We start from the raw sequence: 26,706 nt of genomic DNA, 5'->3' as shown, positions 1-26,706 counted from the left end.
ATACAGATTGAAACGTAGAGCTTTCGGACGTTGATGACCGTGAGTCCATTGTACATACAGTAGTACGCGTGTGTGGAATATTGTGAGAATCTGTGTCCAAATTGGCAATTGTAAGTAACTGATATCAAGGAAAAATAGGGTAGTTAAAACAGATCACATTTTCCGAATTAGAAGGAATTACTGAAGTGATGTTTTTTTTTTTTTGCATGTATATTGCGTAATATGAAAAAAGTAATTTGTCAAATTATTAATAATTTCCAAACATGGCGGTGGCAACAGCGAGCAAAGGGCTCCGCCCCATCAATATCTGATTGAGAGGCCGTACTTCTCAGGAATTATAGGGCACATTATTTCTGATTCCGAACGCCTGCAAAACGAATGCTTCCACACGTTCTTTTCTATTCCCATTACCTACTCCTAAACCAAATTTGGTGCAATTGTCTCTGAGTGGCATCACACTCTTCTCTCGTCAGTTTTCTACACCAAAGTTCGCTGTTTCTTAACTCCACGTGCCTCCAATTGACTCTAGATGTTGGGTCACCAAAAGAACTGATTTGCCTGCACATCATCATCTGTTAATTCCAACATCCACGCTGCAAGTTTTCCCATGTTTATATCAAAGAGGGAGCCGATATTTTGTGGAATACATTATAAAAATCTTATCACAGCCCTCGAATTTGTTCCAACTGTTTGTTCTTCTGTATGTCTTTGTCACTAACAGAGTAAAAAATAAATGAATTTTTGCTCTGCCGTTTATTCTATCCTCAATTATTACGATCGACTTTGAAATGTTAAATACATAGTTAACATTGAACAGAATGAAAAAAAATCTTCCTTTATTGCCATGACTGTTTCCCATATGAACAATACATTGCAGTTAACAAAGGAATCAGAGCTGATTTACATCCGTCCCTTTGATTTGGGTTAATCTTGAAATATGCACGGAACTATCTTCCTATTAAAAATAATTCACGAGAGAATGACAAAAACCTGACAGTATACCCATCGCCAATGTTAATACACATCATCTCTATACTGAAGTACATATTACTGGAACTTCTTCATGTGAAGACTGACTTCACATACAACTTCTTGGTTTTATCACATTAAAACTGAAGAGACCTAGCACCATGGAAGGTTGAGCTCGGGAGCACATGCTGGGAAACACACACTAAGTTCCATTCCACAAGAAGTACTACTACTAATAAAAGCAGACTTTTTTCGTTTTTAATAACAAACCACCCAACTTTGATAATAATAATACAGATCAGTTCTTGTTCAAGTGAATAATTAATTAGTTTTTTTTAATTAAAAAAAGAAGATTGCATTGTTCGGCATGTGAAAAATTGCATTGATAAACCACATGCAGCTACTGGTCTTCATTTCCAGGGCTGCAGATTATTATTAGTATTATTATTCGCTGATCTCATCATGTTATATACATTACATGAGACAGCATGAAATTCCACATCTCATTGGTAGTTATTAATAAAATATAAATAGTTCACTAACAAATTTAGGTTCTGTTTACATTCACTTCCTTTACATTCCATCTAGTTAATTTTTAATTATAAAATACATTAATAACTTGAAGTAAATAAGTAGGTTCACACATTGTCTTCGAGACAAATTATACAGAAAGCGGCAAAAAATTTACAGATTTTTTTTTAATCCTTTCATTGCATTACAAAGGTTACAGTAGCCTATTATACCAGTACATCAATGATAATTTGGCGACAGAACACGATTTAAACGCAATCTAAGTATAAAATGCGAGAATTTTAATATGAAACATCAGATTGGGTCGCATCAAGGCAATTCTAGTCTTCAGTTTCTTAGCGGGAAAAGAAAGCTTGAATTTTATGTCAAAGCTTTGTGTGGAGATTAAAGATGGCGATATGAAATGCGTAATCATGTATTATTACAAATGAATACCCACGTCCTAGACAGAATTCGAACCTTCAGTATCTAGTTTTGTAATATAACCATGAACTATCGTTCAGAGCAGCGTTTCCCAACCGGTGTGCCGCGAATAGGTCGGTGGTGTGCCGCGAGGAAATCGAAACAAAATTGTTAATTCTATAGGAATCAAATTGCAAGACAGGAAGAAATGTATATTAGTATTTCACATTACTATGAACCTCTACTATGAATATACAGAAGTTTCATACTGTGTTACTTGTCTGTACATTTTTAATGTTGAGAAAAGTATTTGTTATCATTGTCGTGACCATTACTGCTTCATTGTTGTTGCAGTTTATTTCGTAACTTGAAAATTTAAAATATTTATTCATTCAATCCTTTTGACAAAGCAAACATGCGTAAAAATTACCTATATTTGTGTTTTAAAAGTACAAGAGATTTGTTTATTCGTTCGTTATTTAGTGATCTTCTTTTTTAGTGAAAGGTTGGATACAGCTTTCGAAAGACAAACTGGATTAAAAAAAAAAAAAAGAAGAGTCCTATATTTCACTGTAATTGATTACTATTTTTAAATTAGAATGAACAATAAGCATAATGATTTACCACAAAGGAAAACCAGTCATCGAACTTTCTTCTCTGTGAGAAGATCAGTAGGCCTAATCACAGAAAAAATATATCACGGTATTTCATATATACAAATAATAATAATAATCTATATATATGAATGTGCCGCGAGAATTCAAGCTACATCTGTAGTGTGCCGCAAGTTGAAAAAGGTTGGGAAACGCTGGTTCAGAGTGTGAGTTATAATGCAAGTGACGTAAACATTATAGCACTCCGTTTAGGTGTCATACGTGAGAACATACCGGTGCTATCATGTCTTCAGTTACAGAACTAGTTTACAGTGAGAACCATAAAATAGATTGATCGCAATAGATTCAACGTCAACTTACAGGGTCAGAAAAATCAATGTATTGAATGCATTTGTCGATTTACATTTTTCGTCATTTAAGTCACGGTTTCTGAACTTAAAAAGGGGACAGTTCTTAAGAGGGAGGGATCTAGCAGGACAAAACATATAATTATCCTAACTAAAGGAATGCGCTTCACATCTTCTAGAAAAAACATGATTAAATGAAACCTGGCTAGATCGAATTCTTGTGGCAAAGAAATAAGTTCTGGGATTTTAAAAGTGATGTTCTCTGCGCCCTAGTTATGACAAAAGTGACAATACTTCGGAAAAATATATGTATGCGATTTTTGTATAGCACAAAGTAAACAGGCTTATAAAAGGAATTCGTGACGATGCTATAACAGTTCGTACGCCCATCACGTGAAAAAAAAAAAAAAAAAAAAAAAATCAGAAAAAAAATAAAAAGTTGTTCTCTCCCAATCTGCTCCAAACATGTCAACAATTCAAAATTATTTTCATCTGCTGCATTAAATATGTTTTCAATAAAATCACGAAAGTACCTTACACCACACAAAACATACGAAAAATAAAAAGTATTACGGTTAAAACCTCACCGCTTTCCACATTGTATCTCTCTCAAAGAATTATGTGTAAACACACTACCTAGAATTAATTTCAAACACATCAGAGAATAAGGTAGTAAAATAAACGATAGAGTCATATTTAAAGCCCTATCTCTCTCCCCACACTTCTTTTTCATACCTTGAACTGATGTTACATTTACAAAAGTGTACAAAGAGCGTTTTGTTTTTAAAGCCTTTCGTCTTAAAAATTAGTTCTAAAACACGCTCCTTTCGGATTCAATGTTCCAAAACAGTGGCGTGCCGTGAGGGAAGGGGGCGAGCGGGGCAACGGCCCCGAGCGCAGAAATAAGGGAGCGCAAAATTCGGGTGGGGAAAGAAAAAAGAGAGGAAAAATTACTTGAAATATTTTAGATCAATAGCAGTATTTTTCAATCTAATTTGACCAGGGTCAGATTTATACTTTTTACGTGCCTAGACATTGCTAAAAGCGCCCCACCCGTCTATTTACAACTGAATCATTGTACATATATAAGATGGAAGGAAAAAACTAATAAAAAGTGCTCAAAATCAAGAAAAAGCAGGATTTAGGCATGGTAGCGCCTCGTGGCTGGTTTGTCGACCTCACTCATATGTAAGAGGGCGCCGTCATATACTCTCGCCCCGGACGCTGATTTTCCACGGCACGGCACTGGTTCCAAATGTATGATTTTCGATATAACGGTACATATTTTTCCATGAGAACACACTAATAAACACAACAGAAAATTTGCAATGACATTAATTCATTTTGAAAGTACTGGGCAGGAGTATACATAATGTCCGAAATAAGTAGACAGACAAATTTGGTCAGGATAATTTTCTTTCAGCAATTTTATTTCCTATTGTGTTTATTAGAGTAGAGAAAATCATGTAATACCTTATACTTTACTATACACTACAAGAACTTTTGATATAAAATAAGACTGACAGCTCTTAAAACTCCACGAAATATTCTATTTTACGTTTTGAAAACAAAACAAAAAAGTGGATTCAGATGTGGAATTTCTCAAGTCATTATTATTATTCTATATAGAGATAACAGCAGCATATTAACAATATACGAAGGATGCAAAGACAACAACCAAATTACATACAACACGATGGTACAAAATATATATTTATATATATATATATATATGTCATCTCTCTAAAAAATAAAATGCAACCATTAACAAATTAGGCGCAGCTTCTGTTCGTGAAGATTAGAGATCTTTCTCTCTCTCTTTCAAGTGGAACACAAAAGCTGCAACTACCAAGGAACAAGCATTGCGGTTTCTATATTATTTTATATTTATATATTTGTATTTTTTTTCAACAATATGCATAATCGTTCATTTAATATCTACAAATCAAATATCGAGAGTACTTAGTTTTTTTTTTTTAAAAATAAATAAATAAAATAAAATAAAGACACTATAATAACATTTAAAAATCGTGTAAATACTCAAAAGTAATTCAATTTATCATTACTTTGTGTATGTAAATTCATAAACACAGACAAAAACCTTCTGAATGGTGTACGAAAAAAAAAAATATTCTCTCCTACATAAACTGTATGTAAGTGCAATGCTTGTGTAGAATGTACAGGTACCTCCAGTTTTCTTTGTTTTTACATTGGAATAACTTAGTTTAATACACTTGTTATGTATATAAAACTATGTAAATAATTTGTTTTCTTTTCAAAGAAAACATCGTGCTTTACAAGTACAAGCTTGTTTTTATATTTATATAAGATTTCATTATTGAGTAGCAACTGATACAGGAAAACATTTCTCGTTCGAGACTTTCACACACAAAAATATAATTAATTAACATCACAAGATTGCATTGATTAATTCCTTGAGAAAAGAACGTAATGAGGATGGAACAAGCGATCATCTTCAAAAACACAATAGCCACCTATCCTTTTCGGTTTTACATGCTCTACTTTCATCTGTACGCATAGCCACTGCTAGATTACATTTTTAAGTAACAAACTAAGAACAATATATTTTTATATCAAACAATCTGGCACTTAGCGTAGAGCAAAAGACAGGACGCAATGCCATACTGTACAGCGAAGCACAGGGAAGTTACCGATAATGTAATTCTTCAAGTAATTTATTTTCGTAAAGGATCTGTACTGATGAAGACGACAAATCTCCGCTGAAACATCTACGGCCAAGATTACAATTCTTTACTACTCAGATATTAAGGTAAGTACATGCTAGAATTGTGGATTTGTCATTGGCTGGATATTGTTTCCAGATATTAAAAAAAAACTTGGTATAACAGCCCATTTGTCAACCTAAGCCTGCTCCAGCGCCATCTGCTAGCGACTCCTAGCGGCGAGCACGTGGTCAGACGTCCTGTCTCTAACAGACGCATCAGAAGCTTTCTACACCCAGTGGCCGTAACGTCTTGTTTTCACGTGACTCCCCAGTTTACCCCATGACGCTGGGTGGACGCCGAAAATTGGGAAACACCGACAGGGAATCGAACCCGGTACCACGTGGACATGAACCCAACGCTCTAACCACTTGACTACAGTGCTCCTCTAGTTTCCAGATATTGCACTAAAAGAATGTGGAGTTGGAGAGAGTGGGGGGGGGGGAGGAATGCGGCTGCCACTGTCACCTGAACATAACCGCATGGGTTTTGAAATGTGGAGAATTCTGAAATTTCTCTTTCACAATGTAAGTTTTTATACTGAATGAAGGAACTGACAATTAAAATGGAAACTTGTTAGAACTGGCATTAGACTTGAGAATCATAATGCACAGTTCCATATGCAACTCGTTTACCAAATATATATATAGATCAACTTAGGTGCACAACCCGCTGAAAACGGTACGATATTTTTTAAAAGGTTGTAACTCGAGAGCAAACTGTCAGTTCATGGTCGTTACTTTGTCTCTAGATTTCATTAATGTATCAGTGGGCATAGAATGTGTGCTAGTTTTCTGTTCCTGATAGATCATTTTCGTTTCTAGAAGATTTCATGAATTGCAATCTATGCTTCAAGGCTTATCCTGTAACCATCCCTCAGCCACATCCACTACTACATTCTACTACATTAATTAATCTAGGCTCGAAATAAGCACCAGACTCTTTTACCGGACCTTCATTTGATATTTCATTCTCGAATTATGGTCCCTTATTTTATTGTTTCGACCGATTTTCGGCGGGATATAGCTCCGAAAAATGATGCATTTGTGCACCTATGTTTGTCTCTTCTCTTCTGATTCGTAACTGACTTTCTTGCGCAATCCACACCAATACGTAAAGATCCCATTGCTTCGAAGTTATCAGTAGTAAGAACATGCACCGTAGATATGTATTTTTGTCCGTAGATGTACAGAAATTTGTAAATCGCCCATTTTATCAAGCTGCACACTGGTGTATTGGTTCTTTACCTTATTAAAAAATAATGTTCCGACCGACATGTCACCGACTGTGAGTACTTTAATTAAAATATTCTTATTTTACACGTAATTCCGTTGTAATAACATTGCTGACATTCTAAGAATGACATTACGTCACATCTTTTCTTCTAAAGCACATGATGTGTTCTGGAAATCTTCCATCTCTCCAATTAACAATTTGATTTATGGGAGAGGAACCTAGGATTTCCAGCTATCTTTACTACGATAAGTGCCAATATTCAGATCTGCAGATGAGAGTACAGAATGAAATAAAAGCATAAAACACTGATGGCCCGTTTTCTTAAAGCAAGACTATACTATACTTCACTACGGCAAATATTGGTCGTAGTTCAGTGATCGATAATTATTTAATTCCACGTCCTTCTCACTGCCTTCTTTGGAAATCATGGCCAATCGTTAACTCATGGACATTTACATGTTCAACAACATTTCATAAAAAATATGCTATGTAATAATTAAAACTAATCATAATTAAAATACAAAACTCATAGACAACAACTACATAACATTCTATCGTCAGCAAAATAAAATAGGATAACGAAACTTATTTTCAGCTTTGCTCAGCAGCTGAAGAAGTCTGTGTGATTCTTGAATCAGGAAACAATAAAAGTAACCATCGGAAGCTGTTTGACGCTCACGAAAAAATGAAAATATGCCAAACTGCATGTTAAGTGCATCTCTCTTCTCTTTTTGTTTCTACTAATATCATGGCACACGACTCAATACCAAGGAATGATACAAGACGGTATAATGCTACACACTTTTTTTTTTTTAATGTGAATTTATCACACATTTCGCGTTACTGAACTGACCATAACTAAAAGAAAAATAAATCTAACGAAACAACCAAGCCTTACGTCGTTTCATTCTTTCTTTAACCATAATACCTAACTAATAAAAAAAAAAAAAAAAAAAAAAAAAAAAAAAAAAAAAAAACACAACCTGCTTCACTTGGGGCTCGAAAATAAATTGTATGATTTCCTAACATAGTTTGGAAATCTCCATCTGTTGTAAAAATCCTGCATCACGCACAGACAAAACTCGCACACCTCTATAATGTCATTTCGTATCTCCAAAATCAAAGCTTTTGAATGTGTGGTGTGTTGGTTGTCCTTGAGGCACGAAAATCTATTAAGTAAAAACACATGTTGCAATCAGCACAGTGTGAATAGGACTCCTTTCCTTATTTCTTCTTAAGCAAGGTCCTCATGTCAGCTAGCGCTTTTTCAATATTGTGAGCAAATCGTTCTGAACTCTGAAATAAAACATTGGAACAGGTAAAAAAAAAAAATAATGTTATTCATAAAAGTGTTTCTAGATTACTACTTTTCATATATCCAAACTAAAGCCTGATTCTACAATATTTATTCCAGTAAATATTTTATTAACTATTTATTAACGGAAGTTATAGGAAGTATATTTAATATTTAAGCGAGCAGACTACTAAAAATTATATAAAAGCTAACCATTTTTCTTTCGCCCATTTTTCATAAGTGAAAGGAGATAATGAAATGTAGTTTATTACAATAACGGAAAATGTTATTCTACACCCGAAAATACGAATCGGAAGAATTTTCAATGTTGTTATCCACAGAAATTACAGTGTGACCAGAATATGAATTACCCAAAAATCTAGGTTAAGGTAGCGACTAGAAAAATGAACTCAATGGTAACTGATGACTTATCATGTCGTCTTGGTTTCTTGTTAACTACTTTTTAAATAAAATTTGTGTTTATTTTGTAATAAACAGGAAGTTATTAAAATTACACTTACTTTTCTAGACATTTTTAACTTTGCATGAAATTCTGAGTTTTTTAGGACCTTTTACGAGTAAGCTGAATTCCCTGACTTTTCCAGGTCGGTGGGAATCCTGCTAATGTATGACCTGTAAATCAAATTCTATCTACATATGATAGGTTTGGGGGAAGACAATGGTAAGCGTTGCTTCCGGTGAAATTGAGTTACTAGGTGGAATGGGTTGGAATCGGACTACAGAACAGTATGCACGTAGTTTAATTTCGGAAATACATATATATCTGCAGGTGGGAGGGGAAACTTGTTTGGTACGCGTCATTGTATTGCATTGCATAGGAATGCTGAACATTTTTTTTTTTTTTTCAGTTTACTTGAAAGTTAAAAATTGTGAGATACTACTGTCTTCCCTCAAGCCTCTCATATATATATGTATACAGGGTGTCCATAAAGTCTGTTGCCACCCAGTGTATCTTCGAAACGACTCCGAATATGACAAAACGCAAAAGCACGTCTGTCATTATTGTGAGGGACTTGAATTTTGAGCTATAAAAAATTCATCCCAGACACCCACATGTACAGGTAAGTGGGGTCAAGTTGAAAATGGCAAAGGGGGTCGAGTAATATATCGTTGGAAAGGTTTCGACAGGAGAAATATTTTGCCCAAAGTTTTAAGTCGCTATGTTGATCCCATCCAAAATGGCAGGGGGTTTACATTCCATAAAGTCCGTTGCCACCCCGTATATCTGCGACTGTGAATATGAGAAAAATGAAAAATCACGTCTTTCATTATTTTAAGGGGTTGCAATTATGTGACATACAAGTTCCATCCCAAACCCCTCAAATAGGGGTACAGATGTAAACTTCTCTACACTCCGGTAGTACTAATCCCTATTTCTGATGTCAATATTTTCGCAATTCTTTATCCCCACTTTCGACATAACCATTCCGTAAAACCTTACTCTCATAGCAATACAGTATAACAGCAAAATGGGCTTCCGCTTCCCAAACTAGGGGCAACATGCATAGAAACAGTCTCCACCCAAAAAATTTTCTCGTTTTACAAACGTATTTACAATACTTACACCCTGCCTACAAATCACAAAAACGTAGAACGACCACATTCACAAGCCATGAATATCTAAAAGTCATCAAAGTTCTTCACTTCGAAATTTGACTTCACCGCCAATTTAGATGTGGGCAACCTAGGAAATTTAGAACTTACAGCAAAAGGTCTTTTGCCGAGCCTGTTCAAATTACACGACCCCTGTTGTCATTTGAAATATTCAAGTTTACCCTCGTACCCCTATTTGGGGGAGGGATCTGGGGTGGAACTTTTACAATACACAACTGCAATCCCTTAAAATAATGACGTATGTTTTTGCGTTTTCTCATATTCAGTCGTTTCGAAGATATACGGTGTGACAACGGTCTTTATGGACACTATCTGCGGAAGATCTTGCTACACTAATGTGCTAAAGCGTATGCTTCTACATCTGAAGGAATCCGTTGTTAACATCTTCAATGTATTTGAACTTTCAGACATCCTGTATAACACACGGATCTCAGAGGAAGAAGATAATAAAATCTTGACTGGAAAGCTTGACACACGGTAGTCGTAGAGTGTGTGTTCGGTAATTACTCTTAGTGAAACTGACTACTTACTGTGACAGGCGAGCTCTTTTTACTTGAGATGTGGAAAAATACCAGATCTTCTCCAGCTATAATGTACGACACACCATACCCATCATCAGCGACTGGCCCGAATCCTCCGCCCGCTGAAATGCAGTGAGGATACTTCTTCAAATCGAGCTTCGATGTTTGACCATGAGGAGTCTGCGAGGTAGATAAGCGCCAGGGCTCGCTCAATACTTCCTGTATAGAAGAATAAATAAATAAATAACAAATTTCGTCGTTGAAAGCGCAAAACTCATATTATGCTTATAGTGATCTCTATTATAATGAAGCACTTTTTGAGGACATTCATTTTATTTTGTGCCATGGGCTTAAAGAGGTGCATTTCCTTTTATTTCATTTTACATTACAATAGACTCTTTATTCACGTTTGAACCTTATTCTTGCGAACCGTATATATAATGTACTCTCACAGACTGCTTATACGTCATGATAATGCTCCAGCTAATGAGAGAATATGTGCAGACGAAGTGAATAAAAATTTGCGTGAATTAAGGGTTCCAAGGTTACATTTTACGCCTGGGTTTTAGAATCATGGGCGGGACTTCGTCTGAGAAGCAGGGAGAACGACACAGTATTGCGCAAGATAGGGGAATTAGACCTGCGTTGTGCTTGTTGTTTAATTCTTCAACAAACAACGTAAATACGTAGCTGTTATAAACTTGTCAAATATAATTAATTCAACTGCAGATGCATTGAAATCAATGATTCCATCGTTGTTTGTTATGTGCACAGTCCGTCCATTATAGGTTTATTTATATTATATGCTGTCAAGTGAACTTATATTGCTGAAGTTACTGCTTTTATTGTGATTTATTGCGGTTATTTGTGCTGAGGTTGGAACAAAACTTCGTTTTGATTGAATTACATCACAATTTGCAAGGAAACAGCATTTGTATGCAAACAACTTTGTAAGCATTCAGGTTATCATTAGTGAAGCTTTCATTGATAGCTTTCCTCCATAAAGGTGCTGAATGGATTCCAGAGTTCGATTCCCGAGTTTTGGTTATCACGTTGTTTCCTTTTGCCATCCGCAGAATTCATAATATGCTCTCACCTGCCTTCCTCCATAAAAGTACTTTTATTTTACCTATGCTTTTCATCTACAACGGTATAGCCTCAGGATATAGGTAAGTTACGAAAACAAAAAATGAATCGATGTTAGGAGATTGCTGTTTCTTTCATTTTGGAATCCGGAAATGGACTCAAGAACTCAAGGAAAATTTCGTATCACAAATGAAAATTAATTGAGTTGATTTTGAGTTTAATGTCCCTTTCAGCAGCGAGAATATATGAGACGGGACCTACTGATTAACGTGGAATCCGAACCACATCAGCTCCTGCCGGGAACCGAACCCAGGTCTCCCACACCAAAGGCGCGTATGCTAACCGCTTAGCCACGAAAGAGATCAAAATGAAAATAAAACTCTTTCAGTTTTACGTCCCATGAATATGCTCTGCAGCTGCAGGATACGGATGATTAACAGAAATAAATGATTGTGCAAGAATGATGGGATGAGAATGCGGGGAGAAACGGTGGATAACAAAAGCCCACCTATGCTACGTTGTCCATCACAAACTCAGCCTGGAATCGAATTACGGATCCTTTGCACTAGAGCTGAACGATCTACCATGAGCTACCGTATCCTTCAAATTTCATATCATCTCTGATAATCACCTTATTGATTTCGACTACTCTTTAATCTATATTTTCTTACCTTAATCATGGACTATAAAAAAGCTTAGGTAAAATATCTTAAAATACAGGCGAATGTAATAATAAACTTTAAGTAATGCGAAAAACTATCAGCTGTTTTCCCAGCTATGCTTTCAATAACAAGCGATTCTGCTCTGGGATATTCAGTGTACTCATAATTTATCTCCTTATTCTATTCAAATTATTAGAGATGCTTGTCTCAACCACATTAAAAGTGTCCTCACAAAATGTACCATACAACTAGCACTTTGCAACAGAAAATGTAACTTACTGCACGCAAATGCACTTGAATTACATTATACTGTTTCAGTAATCTCTGTTGCCTTCGACAGCACCTCTGTGAAATTCACATTTTTTAATTTTTTTTTCATTTGGCGTGAGAGACCTGGGTTTGATTCCCGGCGGAAACTCATGTGGTTCGGATCTCACGTTAAGCTGTAGGTTCATGTCTCATATAGCCTCGCTGCTGAAAGTGATACTAAATTGAAGAATTATATCATAAAATCAGAATGTTACTTCACACACTTCTCATGAGCCCAGTTAAGAAATCATGAGATTTAAATTCTGGTTCGTGTAAGTCCCTCGTACTCAAAAACAACTTTTCTTTGGACGTCTACTACTGCAACTACTTTTCACTACAACTTCTTTGGTAAAGATACAGTGGTATAGAACTAGTTTTGCAGAATTGTGTTCACCATTGAAAAATACTTGTAAAATTACTGTCGTCATTGTAAACTTTTAAGGTTACATATTTTTCAAGTTACCACTCACTTGAAATTCATATTAGGCCCCAGCGTAGCGTTTTCCCTAACACACTCGCCTCCGGTGTGAGCGGTCCCGGGTTCGATTCCCGGTAGGGGCACTCGGTCGAAAAAGTGTAAAAAGCTTTTTCAGGCCAGCCATCCTGAATGAGGGTTTTCCTGATTTACACTAGGCAAATGTCGGGGTGGTACCTAACTTATAGGTCCCAGGCCGCTTTCTTCCTTCCCTTTCCCCGGATAGTGTGCTCGCCGAAGGACGTTATCCCTCATGCGTGACGGGCTAAATGGCCATAGATGCCGAAAACCCAGAATTGCTAAATCTATTAAGCAATAGCTACATACCGGTAGGTATTTACTTCATCTTATTAATTCCAAACAGTGAATCTTCCAGGAACTTTTTGATCTGATTTAGCATCAACCGCCACAGAAAACTTGAATTCCATTACCATCTGTTCAATTAGCTATAACAGTTTTTCTTTTGTTTTCCTTACTAGGTCTCTCTATGGGTTATTGAATGATTAATAATGTGAGTTTTCCATTACTGGTTAAGGCAATAGAGATTACTGAAATAGTTTAGTGCAATGATTAATGGAAGTACACTTGACCGCACCAAGTTGTTATATTTTCTTACACAATACATAATTATGAGCTCCTTCGTGGCTAAGCGGTTAGCGTACGCGCCTTTGGCGCGAGAGACCCGGGATCGATTCCCGGCGGGAGCTCATGTAGTTCGGATTCCACGTTAATCAGTAGGTCCACGTCTCATACAGCCTCGTTGCTGAACGAGACGTTAAACTCAAAATCAACTCAACAATACATAATTATGTGTCAAATCACCTTCTTAAATAATTTAACAGTCATTCTAATATACTCAATAAACTCCCACAACTCACTGTTCCATAGCAACTTTTCATCGGTTTACTCAATGGGACCAGAAGTAAGGTCCCACCGTAACTACACTCTTCTTCCACCACAGTTTATTCCCATCAACACTTCCCCGTTCAATTCATCGTGAGCCAAAAACATATGCGAAATATTAACGCTTGTAATTCATCACGATCACTTGTCCCTACATCAGATTACCCATGCATATCACTTCGAAATTAATAACATTACCAAATTCACCACCACATTTCTGAAAACTTACAAACCTTTCATTTGAGAATACAGAACAGCATAAATATCATTTAATGTTAACTTCTTTCAACATATTAGAATATTAATTAGTCACAATAGTAAATGGGCAAAACAAACCAAAAAGAAAAATATGCTATAAGATTCAAATTCATTGACCTATAATCAAGATCATTGCATGAAGATTGTTAAAACATTAATAGTAACTAAACTCCATGATGTTACGACAGCCTACGAGGGGATAGCTAACCAGATGGCGCACATTCGACTAGATGATGAAGAATTACGTGGCCAAGCGGTATAATTTCTGGTTTTCTTTTGTTACGTTGTGTGGTTTTTGTGTTTAAAATTAGGGAGGTGATCTCCACCTGACTGAAGAAGAATTTAGTCAAAATTGTAATACATAAGAACAAACCTACGTGACGAGGCATGAATTATTGTATATAGAGGCAGAGCAATACATTCATAATTAATTTAGAAATATAGAACAACAAATTCTATAACAATAGTAGCAGTGAAACTTGGGTACGATGGGGATTTAAAAAAAAAAAAAAAAAAAAAAATACGGAGTTAGCTATCTGGCAGACGTTGGTCTATGTGGCTTGATATAAATTACACCTTAAAGCAAATGCCTGCAGTCAGCTTCATCTCTTCAAAGAATAAGACTCTTGTCATTTTGTTGCTTGTGTAACTGTGTTCCTCCATTTCCTGCTTTTCTCAAGTTTTTAACCAAAACTTCTATTGATGTCATCCTCCTACGTCACGATAGACACCATTCCTCCATGTGTCATTTTTCTCGTTCCCGAAATCAAGAATCCATGTGTCAGACACACTAAGCTTACATAATGCCAGTAGGTCATTCGTTATAAAAGGAGAAATGGAAATACACGAAAAGGAACTGGTTACGATGAATCAGCCGCTTACATAATTTTAATTACATAATGTTACATTAACGTGTTTACGGACGTGTAAATAACATTCAATGTATACAGAATCTGTCTGTTTGAAAGTAGCAACAAACAAGAAGCAGCAGAGAAATGTTCTCAGGTGATCGAATACATCGTTGGTTCTGGGTTCAAGTACCAAACAGCACAAAGCGATGCCAAGTTCCAAAAATACTGTCCTTTGCCATGTACGAAAAACAGTGTCCTGGGAACCGAAGTCGGTCCTCCGTTCGTCGAATATGAAAATCCCGATGCGAATTCGGAGCGTTTTCTTACTCTCGTTTTACATCTCTCAATACTCTCCAGGAGTTCGTTACCTCTTGACTCAAAAACATCCCCAAATTCCTCAAGATACTGACTGAATAATGCTATGACCGCACTACGGAACGAATTTGAAACAGCGCGCCGCACCAAAAGTACAATGAACACTTATTATGCGACCATTATATATATATATATATATATATATATATATATATGTATTCTAGCGCAGGGCGCAAAATTTCCGGTTGCTAGGTCACCATTGGCGACTAAAAATTTATAGCTGGCAACCAGTGTTCAGTTTTTGTCTAAACTCATAGGGTTGCGCAGTTTCAGTTTCGAACGAAAATAATTATCACTGAATGAGAGAAGCCATAAAATGTTAAGTCTGCACAAGGGACACGAAGAACATTACACAAACGTAAAGTCTTAAGGTAAGATACTTTTTAACATGTATATGAATTATCCAATTCAAAATTGATTATTCTGAATCTAATTGTCTGGTTTTGAAATTTTATGCCCTGATGTAATCCCTTTCTATGTCAAACCAAAGGCCAGGGGGAGGGGATGAACTCTCCTAATTTGTACGTGAGATATAATAGTGACCATCATTTTTGGATTGGCGAGTGCGTCTGACTTTGAAATTTTGTGCCCTGTTCTAGAGAATAATATTACTCGTCTGCTGAATGTTTAAATTATGAACCTGATACTTCAACTCACCTTGAGAAATGGTGAATCCACTTCTAAATACTTGGAGACAACGTATAAGCAGAAAAGATGGCGATCAATGCCCTTCCCACACATGGCATCTTGGTACGCTGTTTGATGAACTTTACACGCTACCTTCAACAATCTTATTTTCTCTTCAGCCTTGAAATGAAATCAAATAAACATTTGTACACACACACAGAAATAGGTAGATATCACCTAACTGATTAAATTCTACACTTGATATTTTCAAATTCCAAATAAGCATTTTACCTGTTCAACAACACAAAGAAAAAAAATATATATAGTTCCCAACTAATTTGTCACCCACCTATAAAGCGTCAAAAGTCTTCTAGAACGGTTATACCCGTCCTTCCGACCGTCAATCAGTCAGTCAGTCAGTCAGTCTGTCGATAGGTATCAGAGAATTATCGGTGCATGATACCAATGAGAGGTTTTTGCAATCGATCCGACGTCCCAAGACTAGGTTCTGTCTCCTTCGTTAACCCTCAATTCAAACCGGAAGTGGTAGGAATGAGCCATTTCCGGTTTAAACATTTATGCGCGGTTGAAATTTACTAGTACTTCTGATTTGAATACTGATTTCCATACAGCAAAAACGGTAAATGATATCGAGAAGTCGTTTTTTGCAATTAACTCGGCGTCCCAAGAATATTTCCATCTCCTCCGTTAAACCTTCTATTCAAACCGGAAGTGGTAGAAATCAAACATTTTTGGTTTCAACGTTCATCGCTATAGAACAGAAACGGTACCAGATAGCGACAATCTTTTTTTTTTTTTTAATCGATTCGGCGTCTTAAGACAACATACAATCACCTATAATACTCTACAGGAACCGAAAGTGGTTGAAATTTACTAGTACTTCCGGTTTCAATATTAATTTACATTGAACAAAAATTTTAAAAGATATCGGGGAGCGCTTTTTGCAATCAATTCAGCGTCCCAATCAGTGGTGGATCTAGGCCAGGGCCTATCCCCCCCCCCCCAGTTTTTTCAGTGACAAAGTAATTTAAGCTATTATTTATATGGTTTTAAAAGTTTATATATACCTATTATAGTCTAGGTACTGGCTGCCCCTCCTTCAGTTTTTACCTTCTAGATCCGCCACTAGTCCCAATATGTTCCATCTCCTCCCTTAACCCTCTCTTCAAACCGGAAGTAGTAGAAATCAATCATTTCAAGTTTTAATGTTGATCGCCATAGGAAAAAAAAAAAAAAACGTAACAGATAGCGATACGCGTTTTTCAGCAATTAATTCAGTGCCTCAAAGGCACATGTCACTATCCGTAACACACTACTAAACCGGAAGTGGTTTAAATTTGCTAGTACTTCCGGTTTCAAAACAAAAAGAAATATCAGAAAGTTATTTTTGATACAGATTCAGTATCCCAAATGAATTCTGTTTCGACTTCTATGTATCTGTTGAAACTAGAAGTAGTGAAAAATCTACGATTTTTCTATTATAACGCTGATAACATAATAGATAAAACGGAAATAGTTAGCGACAAGTTCCTTTAATGCAACCGGAAATGATAGACAACAATTACCATTTCTGGTTTTAATGTTGATTTCCATAGAGGAAAAAGCAGTAAACAATAGCAAGTAATGGCTTTTTGATATGGATTTAGCATCCAAAGAAGTGATTGTCTTTGTCTTATTCCTTTATTGAAACCAGGAGTATTACTTCAAGTCTGAGTATTGAATTTGCATAATTTGGAAGCCTATCGTAGTTTCACGTTGTGAAATGAAACTCACTTGTTAGTTTTAAATATGAACACCCACCATCCTTTCAAATGTTTGTAATAATCCAAGGTGGGAAAATCGTGCGGAACTCCTGGGATTATTTGTTTATTTATTCCCCATCCTACAATAATGAAGTATTGACTTCTGCTAAGGCTAGTGTTTGAACTGGAACTGGAACTGGAAAATCCGGACTTGCAGCAGTATTTAACCCTCACGTGGTTACTTTCCCTGTCTGCTTGCGAGTCCACACTGGGTATTTAAATCTCCACGCTGCTACCCTCAGTTAATTTCAATTTTAAAAATGCACACAAAATCATGCCAGTAAGAACTGGGAATAGACCATAGAAACATGTGAGAACTGAGATATATCGTTACATTCACGCATGTCAAACCCATTGTCTCCGTACAGCAATGACACGTCAACAGGTCACAACAGCTTGGGTAGTTAAAATAATAATTAAAAACTGATGCAAATCGTAATTATATGTGACACGAAATTTAGGAGCCGAAACCTGGGGACTGATCCCTTCTCTTAAAGAGGCTATTGAGAGAAGTCGCACCGATAAAATTTTAATTCCATCACGAGTAGTCATATATATATATATATATAAAGCAAGAAAAAAACTACTATCCATGATTCGAAATGTTCTACATATTTTAAATTAAAATTAAGTACTAACCCTTGTACACCCAAAAATATATTATACTTGTTAAATTACTTCAACAATGTACCCCATGTGGATTAACAGTAAACAATAAGCATTGCAGCGGGGCAAGAGTTGAAGGGAACTCCACAACGGGTTGAAATAATTTACCAAATACAATCGGTTTTTTTTGGGGGGGATACAAGATTAGTACTTAATTTTAACGTACTATCCATGAAATTTAACCCCGCCATGACGGATCCCAAGCCCATGCTGAGACAGGGGAAAGGGCTCAAACCAAAGCTGGCCACCAAAGTCGAACACTTCAATGTTATGATACTATGAATGGCTTGAGAGAATTAAAACATCACCCCTATTTCTTTGCTCTTATAAAGTAAAGATGACACGGCGATGGACAAAGGCAGAGGTGGTGACATTAAGATATCCTCCCAGTGAAGTGAGATGTCTTGTACTTCAAGGCGAGACTATATTTGCCTTATAACACTCAATTTTCAACATCGCTTATGCTCCTACTTGCTCGCTAGGGGAGTGTCCTCCACCAGTAGGCATAACTGGTAGACAGAAAGGCTCTAAAATCTGGTGGTTTACAAGTTGGGCTCATTAAGTCTAACATGCTTAACCCACTACCCGCCTTCTTGGATAGTTCTGAGCTGTGCACGCTGTAATAGGAAGCCGATCCAGAACCCCAGGAACTCCGTGTACTCAGTAGACTAGTTATAAGATATAAGGCGGGTCTGTAAAGACTCGCCATAACGAGTAAATTACGAGTGACGTAGACGCTCATCTACATTCTATTCATGAAATATTGGAAATACTTATATTTGGAGAAATTAGCGGAAACAATTATGCAACGCACGTGAACTTCATAGCAGTAGCTAGACTATAATTTCAGAAATTGTAACACGATAAATAATTGAGAGAGAGAGAGAGAGAGATCAATATACACTGAAAGCATTCTTTACAGAACCTTTGATACCTACAGAGACAGTACTGTCTTCCATAGCTTTCACCCACGCTGACGATTCTATGGTGCACGGACGTACAGTCTCAGTGCGACCCTCGCGGAAGAGTCTTGTCATTGAGGCTTCGTACGTTAGATTAAATTTTCCGGCATCCTGAAATAAAAAGCATTCAATTAAAGGAAATCTTACATGTATACCATTCTTTTTAAATCTTATACACATTCTAAATAGAAAACGTGTTTTTTTTTCTTCTTTCCCTCTTCTAATTAGATGTAATGAAGTATTAAAGCAACAGATAATTGGATGCATAAGTAAAATGTTAAAAAAAAAAAGAAAGAAAAAGAGAAAACTTTCTAAATTCTTCGTTATATATATATGGGACATTCAAAACTGATCGACACTCAAGTGATTCGTTACAATAACGATTAATTGGAACAACGTCAATACAAGTAGTCTCCCTTCATGTCTATGCACTGTTACCATCATTCCAGCACTTCCATATTTGCATGGTAAACCATCCCGGCGCCATTGCTGAACAACGGACTAAACCTCGGCATACGTGATGAATTTCTTACCGCACAGGACCTCCTACATTGTCTCGAACAAGGCACAGTCACTCTAGGCAGAACTGGTCAGTACGGAGGATGAGGTAGCACCTGAAACCTAAATTACCCAGGATGTAAATAAGTCAATGGTCCGCCTAGTGTAATGTGGACGTGCCTCTTCGTATTGGAGAACAACCCCTTGCGTCCATTTTCCAGGACGACGTTGCTGAATGAATCTATGCAGTTTCCGCAGTGCAGTACCGATCACTATCGATGAATGTTCTGGAAGGCAGGCATTCCAATAAGATTATTCCCTCCTGACAGTAGTCATTTGCTTCCAGACAAATAGTTCTGACTGTACCTTTTTAGGGGAAGGTCTCTCAGCGTGCTTCCATTCCATGGAACGGCGCTTATGAGGAATCTCATATTATGACTCGTCGATGGTGGCAAGATGTTCCAAGAGCTCTGCCGGATTGGCGTTGTACTGCTACAGCAACTGTTGGTATACCTACACAGTTCTGCTTCTGGGCTGGGGCAGACAATTAGTGCAGGAACTGAAAATTTTACCGGACACGTTAATCTGCTTATCTGTACTAGGATTGGGGCCCTGATGATGGAATGAAATGATTTTACGCTTGCAAGTAGTACAAAACTAAGATGGCAGTCATATTCCAAGATGGCTGCAACGCTTACGCTTGCTAGCAGATTATCGCGTACTGTGTCCTATGAAAGAAAATGAACCTATATACGCGTATACACATCCGTGTTGTAATAAAGCAACATCTTAGATGATAACTTACGACAAAAGCCGACTATTTGTCGACCAAATGATAAAATGTTTTACTTACGTAAATTTTTGGCAACCGTTTACCATGGAAGGATACAAGTAGGACTACCCAAGGATACAAGTCTAGAACATTTATCAATTTTTAATTTTTGATAATTTCCAAATTTAAGGGGTAAGACAACACTCCCCAACATTTATGAGGGATACATCAATGTACTGATGTCCTTTGAAATAAAATGGATCCCCGTACTCATCCATATAACCATATAATGCAAAAAAGTCTCTCAAGGAAACTAAGTTAGGTCAAAAAACTTCTAAATTGGAATTTTTGGCAATCTTTTACCCATAGAAGGGAAAGAGATGAACCACCCAAACTTTCAGAAGCACATACTTGGGTTATATACTACTACAACAAATGTTTAGTTTTAGCAATTTCGTACAGATGGCGCACAACTTGCAAGCATAAAATCATTTCATTCCATCATCAATGTATCCAACTGAACACAAACTAGTAGAGACTAGCTCCGGTAAAATTTTGCAAGAGAATTGTGAGCCAGCTCCCCGTCTAAATGGGGCACCCATTACGCACAGACTTTCTTCGAGTTCAAGTCGTGATGGATGATGGTGTGCAATGTTCCGGGTGACATGCCTGTTGCGTTGGCCAAGTCATCGAATGTAATTCCCCTATTCTCCTGTGTCAACTCGGATATTGTCTGTTATGCGTGCAGTTGCTGGACGCCCACTGTTATGCGTGCAGTTGCTGGACGACCTTTTTCCGCACAATCCTTACCGGCTTTGAACTCAGCTATCCAACAACGAAACAAGTTTTTGCGTCTTGGCGCTGTGTTTCCATATACGGCCAGTAACTTCGTACGGATCTGCGACGTAGCCATGCTTCTTTTTTTTCTTTCTTTTTTTTTAGGGGGGATGAGGAGATACACAGTCCACCGTTGCCGTGATTGTCTCTTTTCGTGTTGTTAGCGCACATTCCACTGTCCATACACTACTACGTTGCATTGATCTGTGTATAGTTCGAACATGACCTGGTAGCTACAGGCATCACTATCGTGACTTCCGCATACACCACTCAGACACTTCCAAGGACTGTAGTCCTCTTTTAATAGAGTGTAAATCATTATTGGACGCCCTCATATTTTTTCAGTAAGAAGTTGAAATAGTGTATATTTGTCCATAATGTCACATGTTTTAACCACAAAGTTCTTCAATTTACGGCATTCACAATTTCTACCACTTCATCTATAGTTTTCAGAATTAATGAGTTAGTTGGAGACAATCCAACAATATAATGCATTTTTCAACTTAAGTTTTCTGCTCTTCAATTGATGACGACAAAGGTTGTCCGCTGAAACTTTCTCGTCAACTGAATAATAGGAAGCTTTTGTTAAGTCTTTTAACGAAGTATTGAAACATTTACAAATTACGCTGAACTTTTTATCAGAGAGTAGGACACAAATGTTGATTCATGTAAGTAATGCCACAGGGTAGTACATGAACATACTTGCTTTCCCCTTGACTTCCCCATCCTCTAACATACACATTCACGAACGATAGTACAGTCGTCAGCGTAAGTAGATACCCACCAATACAATTTCTTATCTGAAAATACTTCAGAGTGAATATCACAATGCGAGCGGTGATTATATTCAATGAGAAAAAGTGGAAAGGCTATTACTCACCTTTTTTTGCGGTGAGTAATAGCCTTGGCGGTTTTTCTCACTTCAGAATGAGTTGACTGATGTGCGTACAATTTGGTGTAAAACTGTGTCTTCTTAACGTTACTCAAAATATTTAATCAAACAGTTGTCTCCATTACGAAGTTATGAACGAAAGAAACTATATGGATAAGTTTTTTTTCTTTTTGTTCTGCCTGTTCAAAATGTCTGATTATCCACCTTTATTTTGTAAATTCTTTATACTAAAGTTTGATAAATACTTTCAAAGAAGGATTACTAATTAGTGAAGGGGAAAATTTTACTTTCATTTTTGGTATCTTATTTAGAAATAATGATAAATGGCTTCTTAGACGAGGGTTTTATTTTGAGCATGTATAATACAACTAAAATCCCAAATTTCCTCCATTACTTTTCTTGAGTGTCTTTTTAGTCTGGCGATAGTTTGCTTATAAAAACTTCTTTTTTATCTTACGTTTCAAGGTATCAAATAATTATTCATTTCTATATTGCGATTGATACTACTGGTCCTTTCTGACAGCTCGCAGCACGCAAGTGGTGCTCAATGCTATGTTGCCAGTTTTTGTGTCGGGTATTGGAACACGAAATTATTCACTGCAAGTAAATCTCAGTTTTATAAAATTAAATGACACAAAAGAGAACTAAAAAGAATGCTCTCAATAACCAGCAGATCCACTACTTAAGTTGACATTCGACTAAAATAATGTGCATTTGAATATTCAAATTGGCAACGTGCGGAAAGGATGGAATGTTTACCATTGCAGCGCGAGAGAAATGAGTCACTATAATTGGATGAACGTGCTGTCGCCATAGAAACAGTTCTCCTTGTCTGAATGTTATGACCACGTGCAGGAAGGAAATAAACAGAGGAAAGCAACTGTCAGAAAGGACAAGTTGTATCAAACGACCTGTAACTATTCATTTTTTTCAAATATTCGTATCTATCTCCTCAGAGAAAGCATTTTACAGCACAAAATTAAATGAATTGATTAAAAGTCTAATGTTTCAGCACCTGGACGTCTTAAGTTTATGATCAACAGATAACCTGAAATAAAGCTATTAAGTACACTACAGAATCTCATTAGTGTCTACGATAAAATAAAGAAGAAGGAGAGAGAGAGAGAACACATAATTTTGTACTTCAATTCCTCAATAACAACTCTAAAAATAGAAGCGATAAATCATAGAATTGTTCCTACACTATTCTAGTTGCAATATTCCAACCTTCTTGTGATAAATTAAGTACAAATATAAGACGATTTTTCTCCAATACAAGTCAAAAACTTTCCCGAATGAGAAGAGAAAAAGTACTTTACACATTCGCTCCAAGGAACAAACGCTAACAACTTACCCTGTAATACGCTAATTGTAGAGCCATCTGTATGTAGGCATCTGGACTTACGCGACATTCCTTCATGAAACCTTTGCCATATGCATTGTGCAAATACACCCGTAAATCTACGTCATTTAGAAGTGAAAGTGCAGTCTGGAAGTAAAGAGGAACATATGAAATTCTTCGCCTCATATTAAATCATATATTTCAAACCTTTAAATTAACTTAATAAAGATCAGAAAATTACTACAGCCAACTGAAATAACAGAAAAATGTGTTCGCAGGATTCGAACTCTGGTCTCCATTTTATCCTCCAACAATCCAGTAAACAAATTTCTCTATAGTATTCGAACAGTTCCATACACTGGTGGAAACACATTAAGACCATACTGTATACATCTTTCCACTTTAACGAAATTCGCACCACAAAATGTGTGTGTTGAGGGCAGGCTGATCGTAGGTCTGTAGAAAGCATCTGCTAGTAGTTTGAAAGTCGTCGGACATGGTATCAGTGAACGCCTATTATGCAACTAACTTCAAGCGTGGTCGTACAGTGCTACGAGAGGCCAGATAAACGTTGTGCAGACTGTCGTTCGCGTGAGTCGTATTAGTAGTCCACTGAAGGTGTATAGGATGGAAAGCAGAAAGATCTCACTATAGAAGTGATCCTCCAGCATTTCCCAATACACTGGAAAGAACCTGGCCCCAAGGATCATTCAGGCTGTCCTAACTAACAGGATAGCAACCACCAGTGCAATCAGAGATACTGTGGCCCCGCATGTGAGAAAACGAAAAGCAAACTGCTGATTGTTCGAGGTAGATCTATGTTTTTGCTTCTGACCGTGTTCATCGCCAATGACGTCTTCCATGATATTGGGAAACTCTAGCGGTGAGGCGAATGAAGAGCGGTGGTATTCAGCTATAAAAGAAGTTTCCCCCTCAGATATAACGAAGCCATTGTGCGTGTTTACATATGTGCACGTGAGCAGGAAAAATACTGCACCTTGTGTTCGCATTTCATCATACAGAATCCATGCTTGGCATTCTAGTATACGGGGAGGGGGAGGCAGTAAGCTACACATTCAGCTTGCCTCCGATCTTAATTTAGGAGATAATAACTGCTGCATTGTATATTCATGAGGTGGCCAATGCTCTTCTTAAGACACTTTGTTGAACTTCTTCCAACAGGATAACGAGTATCTGCACATCGTCAGAATCTCAAGGTGTTCTACTCAATATACGCCTTCTTACCTTAACCTGAATTTTCACGGAGTGTTATTAAATGTGTTTCCGCTTGTGTAATTAAGACAGTGTAACGCAGTGATGAGTGTTTACTTTGAAGCACTAAACCTTGAGATTTATAATGGTTACAAAAATACGAACATTGCATATCTAAAATTCTAAGGTGGTAGTTCAAATAAATAAGCAATTTAAAAAAAAAAAAACGTTCTGTAGAAAATTAACAGATATTAAAAACATTTTTCTTGATTTTTCCTACGCTTTCTTCTTGCAACCCACATTCCAAGGCTTACCAAAGTTGGTGAGAACCTGCATAAAGGTTACTGTTTCGTTTATTATCTGGGGCACAACCAAAAGAGAGCAAACCGCGTCCTTTACATTTGACAGGTTCTCACCACGATTTTCGCAGCCAACTACCAACATTAAGGCAGGTGTGGTCGATGTCATATCCCTTAAATTAGAATGAAGTATTAGGAAATCAAATTGACCCCAAATGTGAAAGGATGCAGAACAACCACAAATGTAATTAAAATTACACTCAAAATTTAATTAATTTACTAAGGAGACTTATTAACATTTACCTGATATGATATTTCAATGGCTTCTAAGCAGCCCTTCGGTATGTCCCATTTCAGCCTAATGGGGGACGGAGGCCTGAATTCTGGAGTTCCTGGAGTGTGGCCGTTTGGCAAATACCTAAGAGAGATTATAACATGAATATGCATAGAAATCAAACTAGAACCAACATATACCAAATCTGCTTGCCAGTAATTTGTAATTATTATTGCAATATGAGACAGAAAAGAGAGAAGCTACCAATAGTGTTAACTACTACGTTCAAAAATCTGAGCTTCCGAGTAGACGAACGTTTTCCGCGCACGTAATTCGGGTTTAACACCTGATGAAGTGTATGTGGTTAGGACTCTACGCCACTCTCGTCTCGTTAATGGAAACGGATAAAACTCATTTTACTTACAGATAACTGTAATTCGTGGAAACACTTTGCACTTCCTAGCTTTCAGCTTCCCCTGAGAATTCGTCACAGAGGTTAAAAACAGAAGCAAAATAATAAAAACACTAGGAAAGTAAAAGCAACGGATACCTCAGGGGGGAAAAAATGTCCAAGTTGCTGATCACTTATCTGTTGGTGGAATAATACGCTGTAACAAGAAGGACTCACTTGTAGTGGTAGGAAAAAAAGTTTGTATTCGAAAGTTTGTTTATCATATTTCCTTAAGGCAGTGGTTCTCAACCTAATTCCTATCACGACGACCCCCACTTTATCACATCCTCTTGCCAGTGACTCCCTTATAATTTCTGGTTTGTAATAAGTTTGTGTGGGATTTTTTAAATAAACCTATCGCGGAGATCTCGCGATATTCATTTATTTCTATAACAGTAGGACCAATTTCTTTTATATAGTGGATATAGTAACTTCCCTAAAAGCGTCCTTGCAACTGGTTTTCTGTAACGAAGACTTGAACAAAGTTCTAGCTGAAGAGCAGAGAATATCGTGGTCTGGTATCTGCTGCTTTAAAAGTAATAATTCCATTTACTACATCGTACCTGTGCGAAAGTATTTTTTCTTTCATGGTAAGCATTAAAACAGAGACAAGAAATCGCTTATTAGTTGAAAATGACTTGATAATGTGGGGTCACGAAGACTGAACAGGACTTGTAGCACTAGTGAAATCACACCATGCTCAAGTATCTCATTAGCTTTCAATCTTAATTTATTTCACTATGCAGGTTTTGTTGCATTTGTATTTTTCTGGTATTTCAATATGAAGTTCTCATTAGTTTCATATAGTACCTCTTTCATTTAAATTGATTTTTAAACAA

General features: G+C 36.8%; 1 protein-coding gene across 5 annotated transcripts in view; it reads right to left on the bottom strand.

Moving 5' to 3' along the window:
- Positions 1 to 734: 734 nt before the first annotated feature.
- Positions 735 to 26,706, bottom strand: part of whd (carnitine O-palmitoyltransferase whd) — a 75,384-nt gene continuing 49,412 nt past the window's right edge. For all 5 annotated transcript variants that reach the window (XM_081727741.1, XM_081727745.1, XM_081727742.1 and 2 more), the window contains exons 13-18: positions 25,446 to 25,560; positions 23,644 to 23,778; positions 19,267 to 19,401; positions 15,870 to 16,019; positions 10,303 to 10,512; positions 735 to 8,139 (exon numbers count right to left, since the gene is read on the bottom strand). In XM_081727741.1, coding sequence (XP_081583867.1) covers positions 8,068 to 8,139; positions 10,303 to 10,512; positions 15,870 to 16,019; positions 19,267 to 19,401; positions 23,644 to 23,778; positions 25,446 to 25,560 — 817 coding nt within the window. In that variant the 3' untranslated portion in view covers positions 735 to 8,067. The remainder of the gene's footprint in view (positions 8,140 to 10,302; positions 10,513 to 15,869; positions 16,020 to 19,266; positions 19,402 to 23,643; positions 23,779 to 25,445; positions 25,561 to 26,706) is intronic.

This window comes from Thermobia domestica, chromosome 10 (assembly GCF_964235325.1).
Source record: "Thermobia domestica chromosome 10, izTheDome1.hap1.1, whole genome shotgun sequence".
NCBI classification, from domain to species: domain Eukaryota; kingdom Metazoa; phylum Arthropoda; class Insecta; order Zygentoma; family Lepismatidae; genus Thermobia; species Thermobia domestica.
This window is presented reverse-complemented; position numbering and strand designations above follow the sequence as displayed.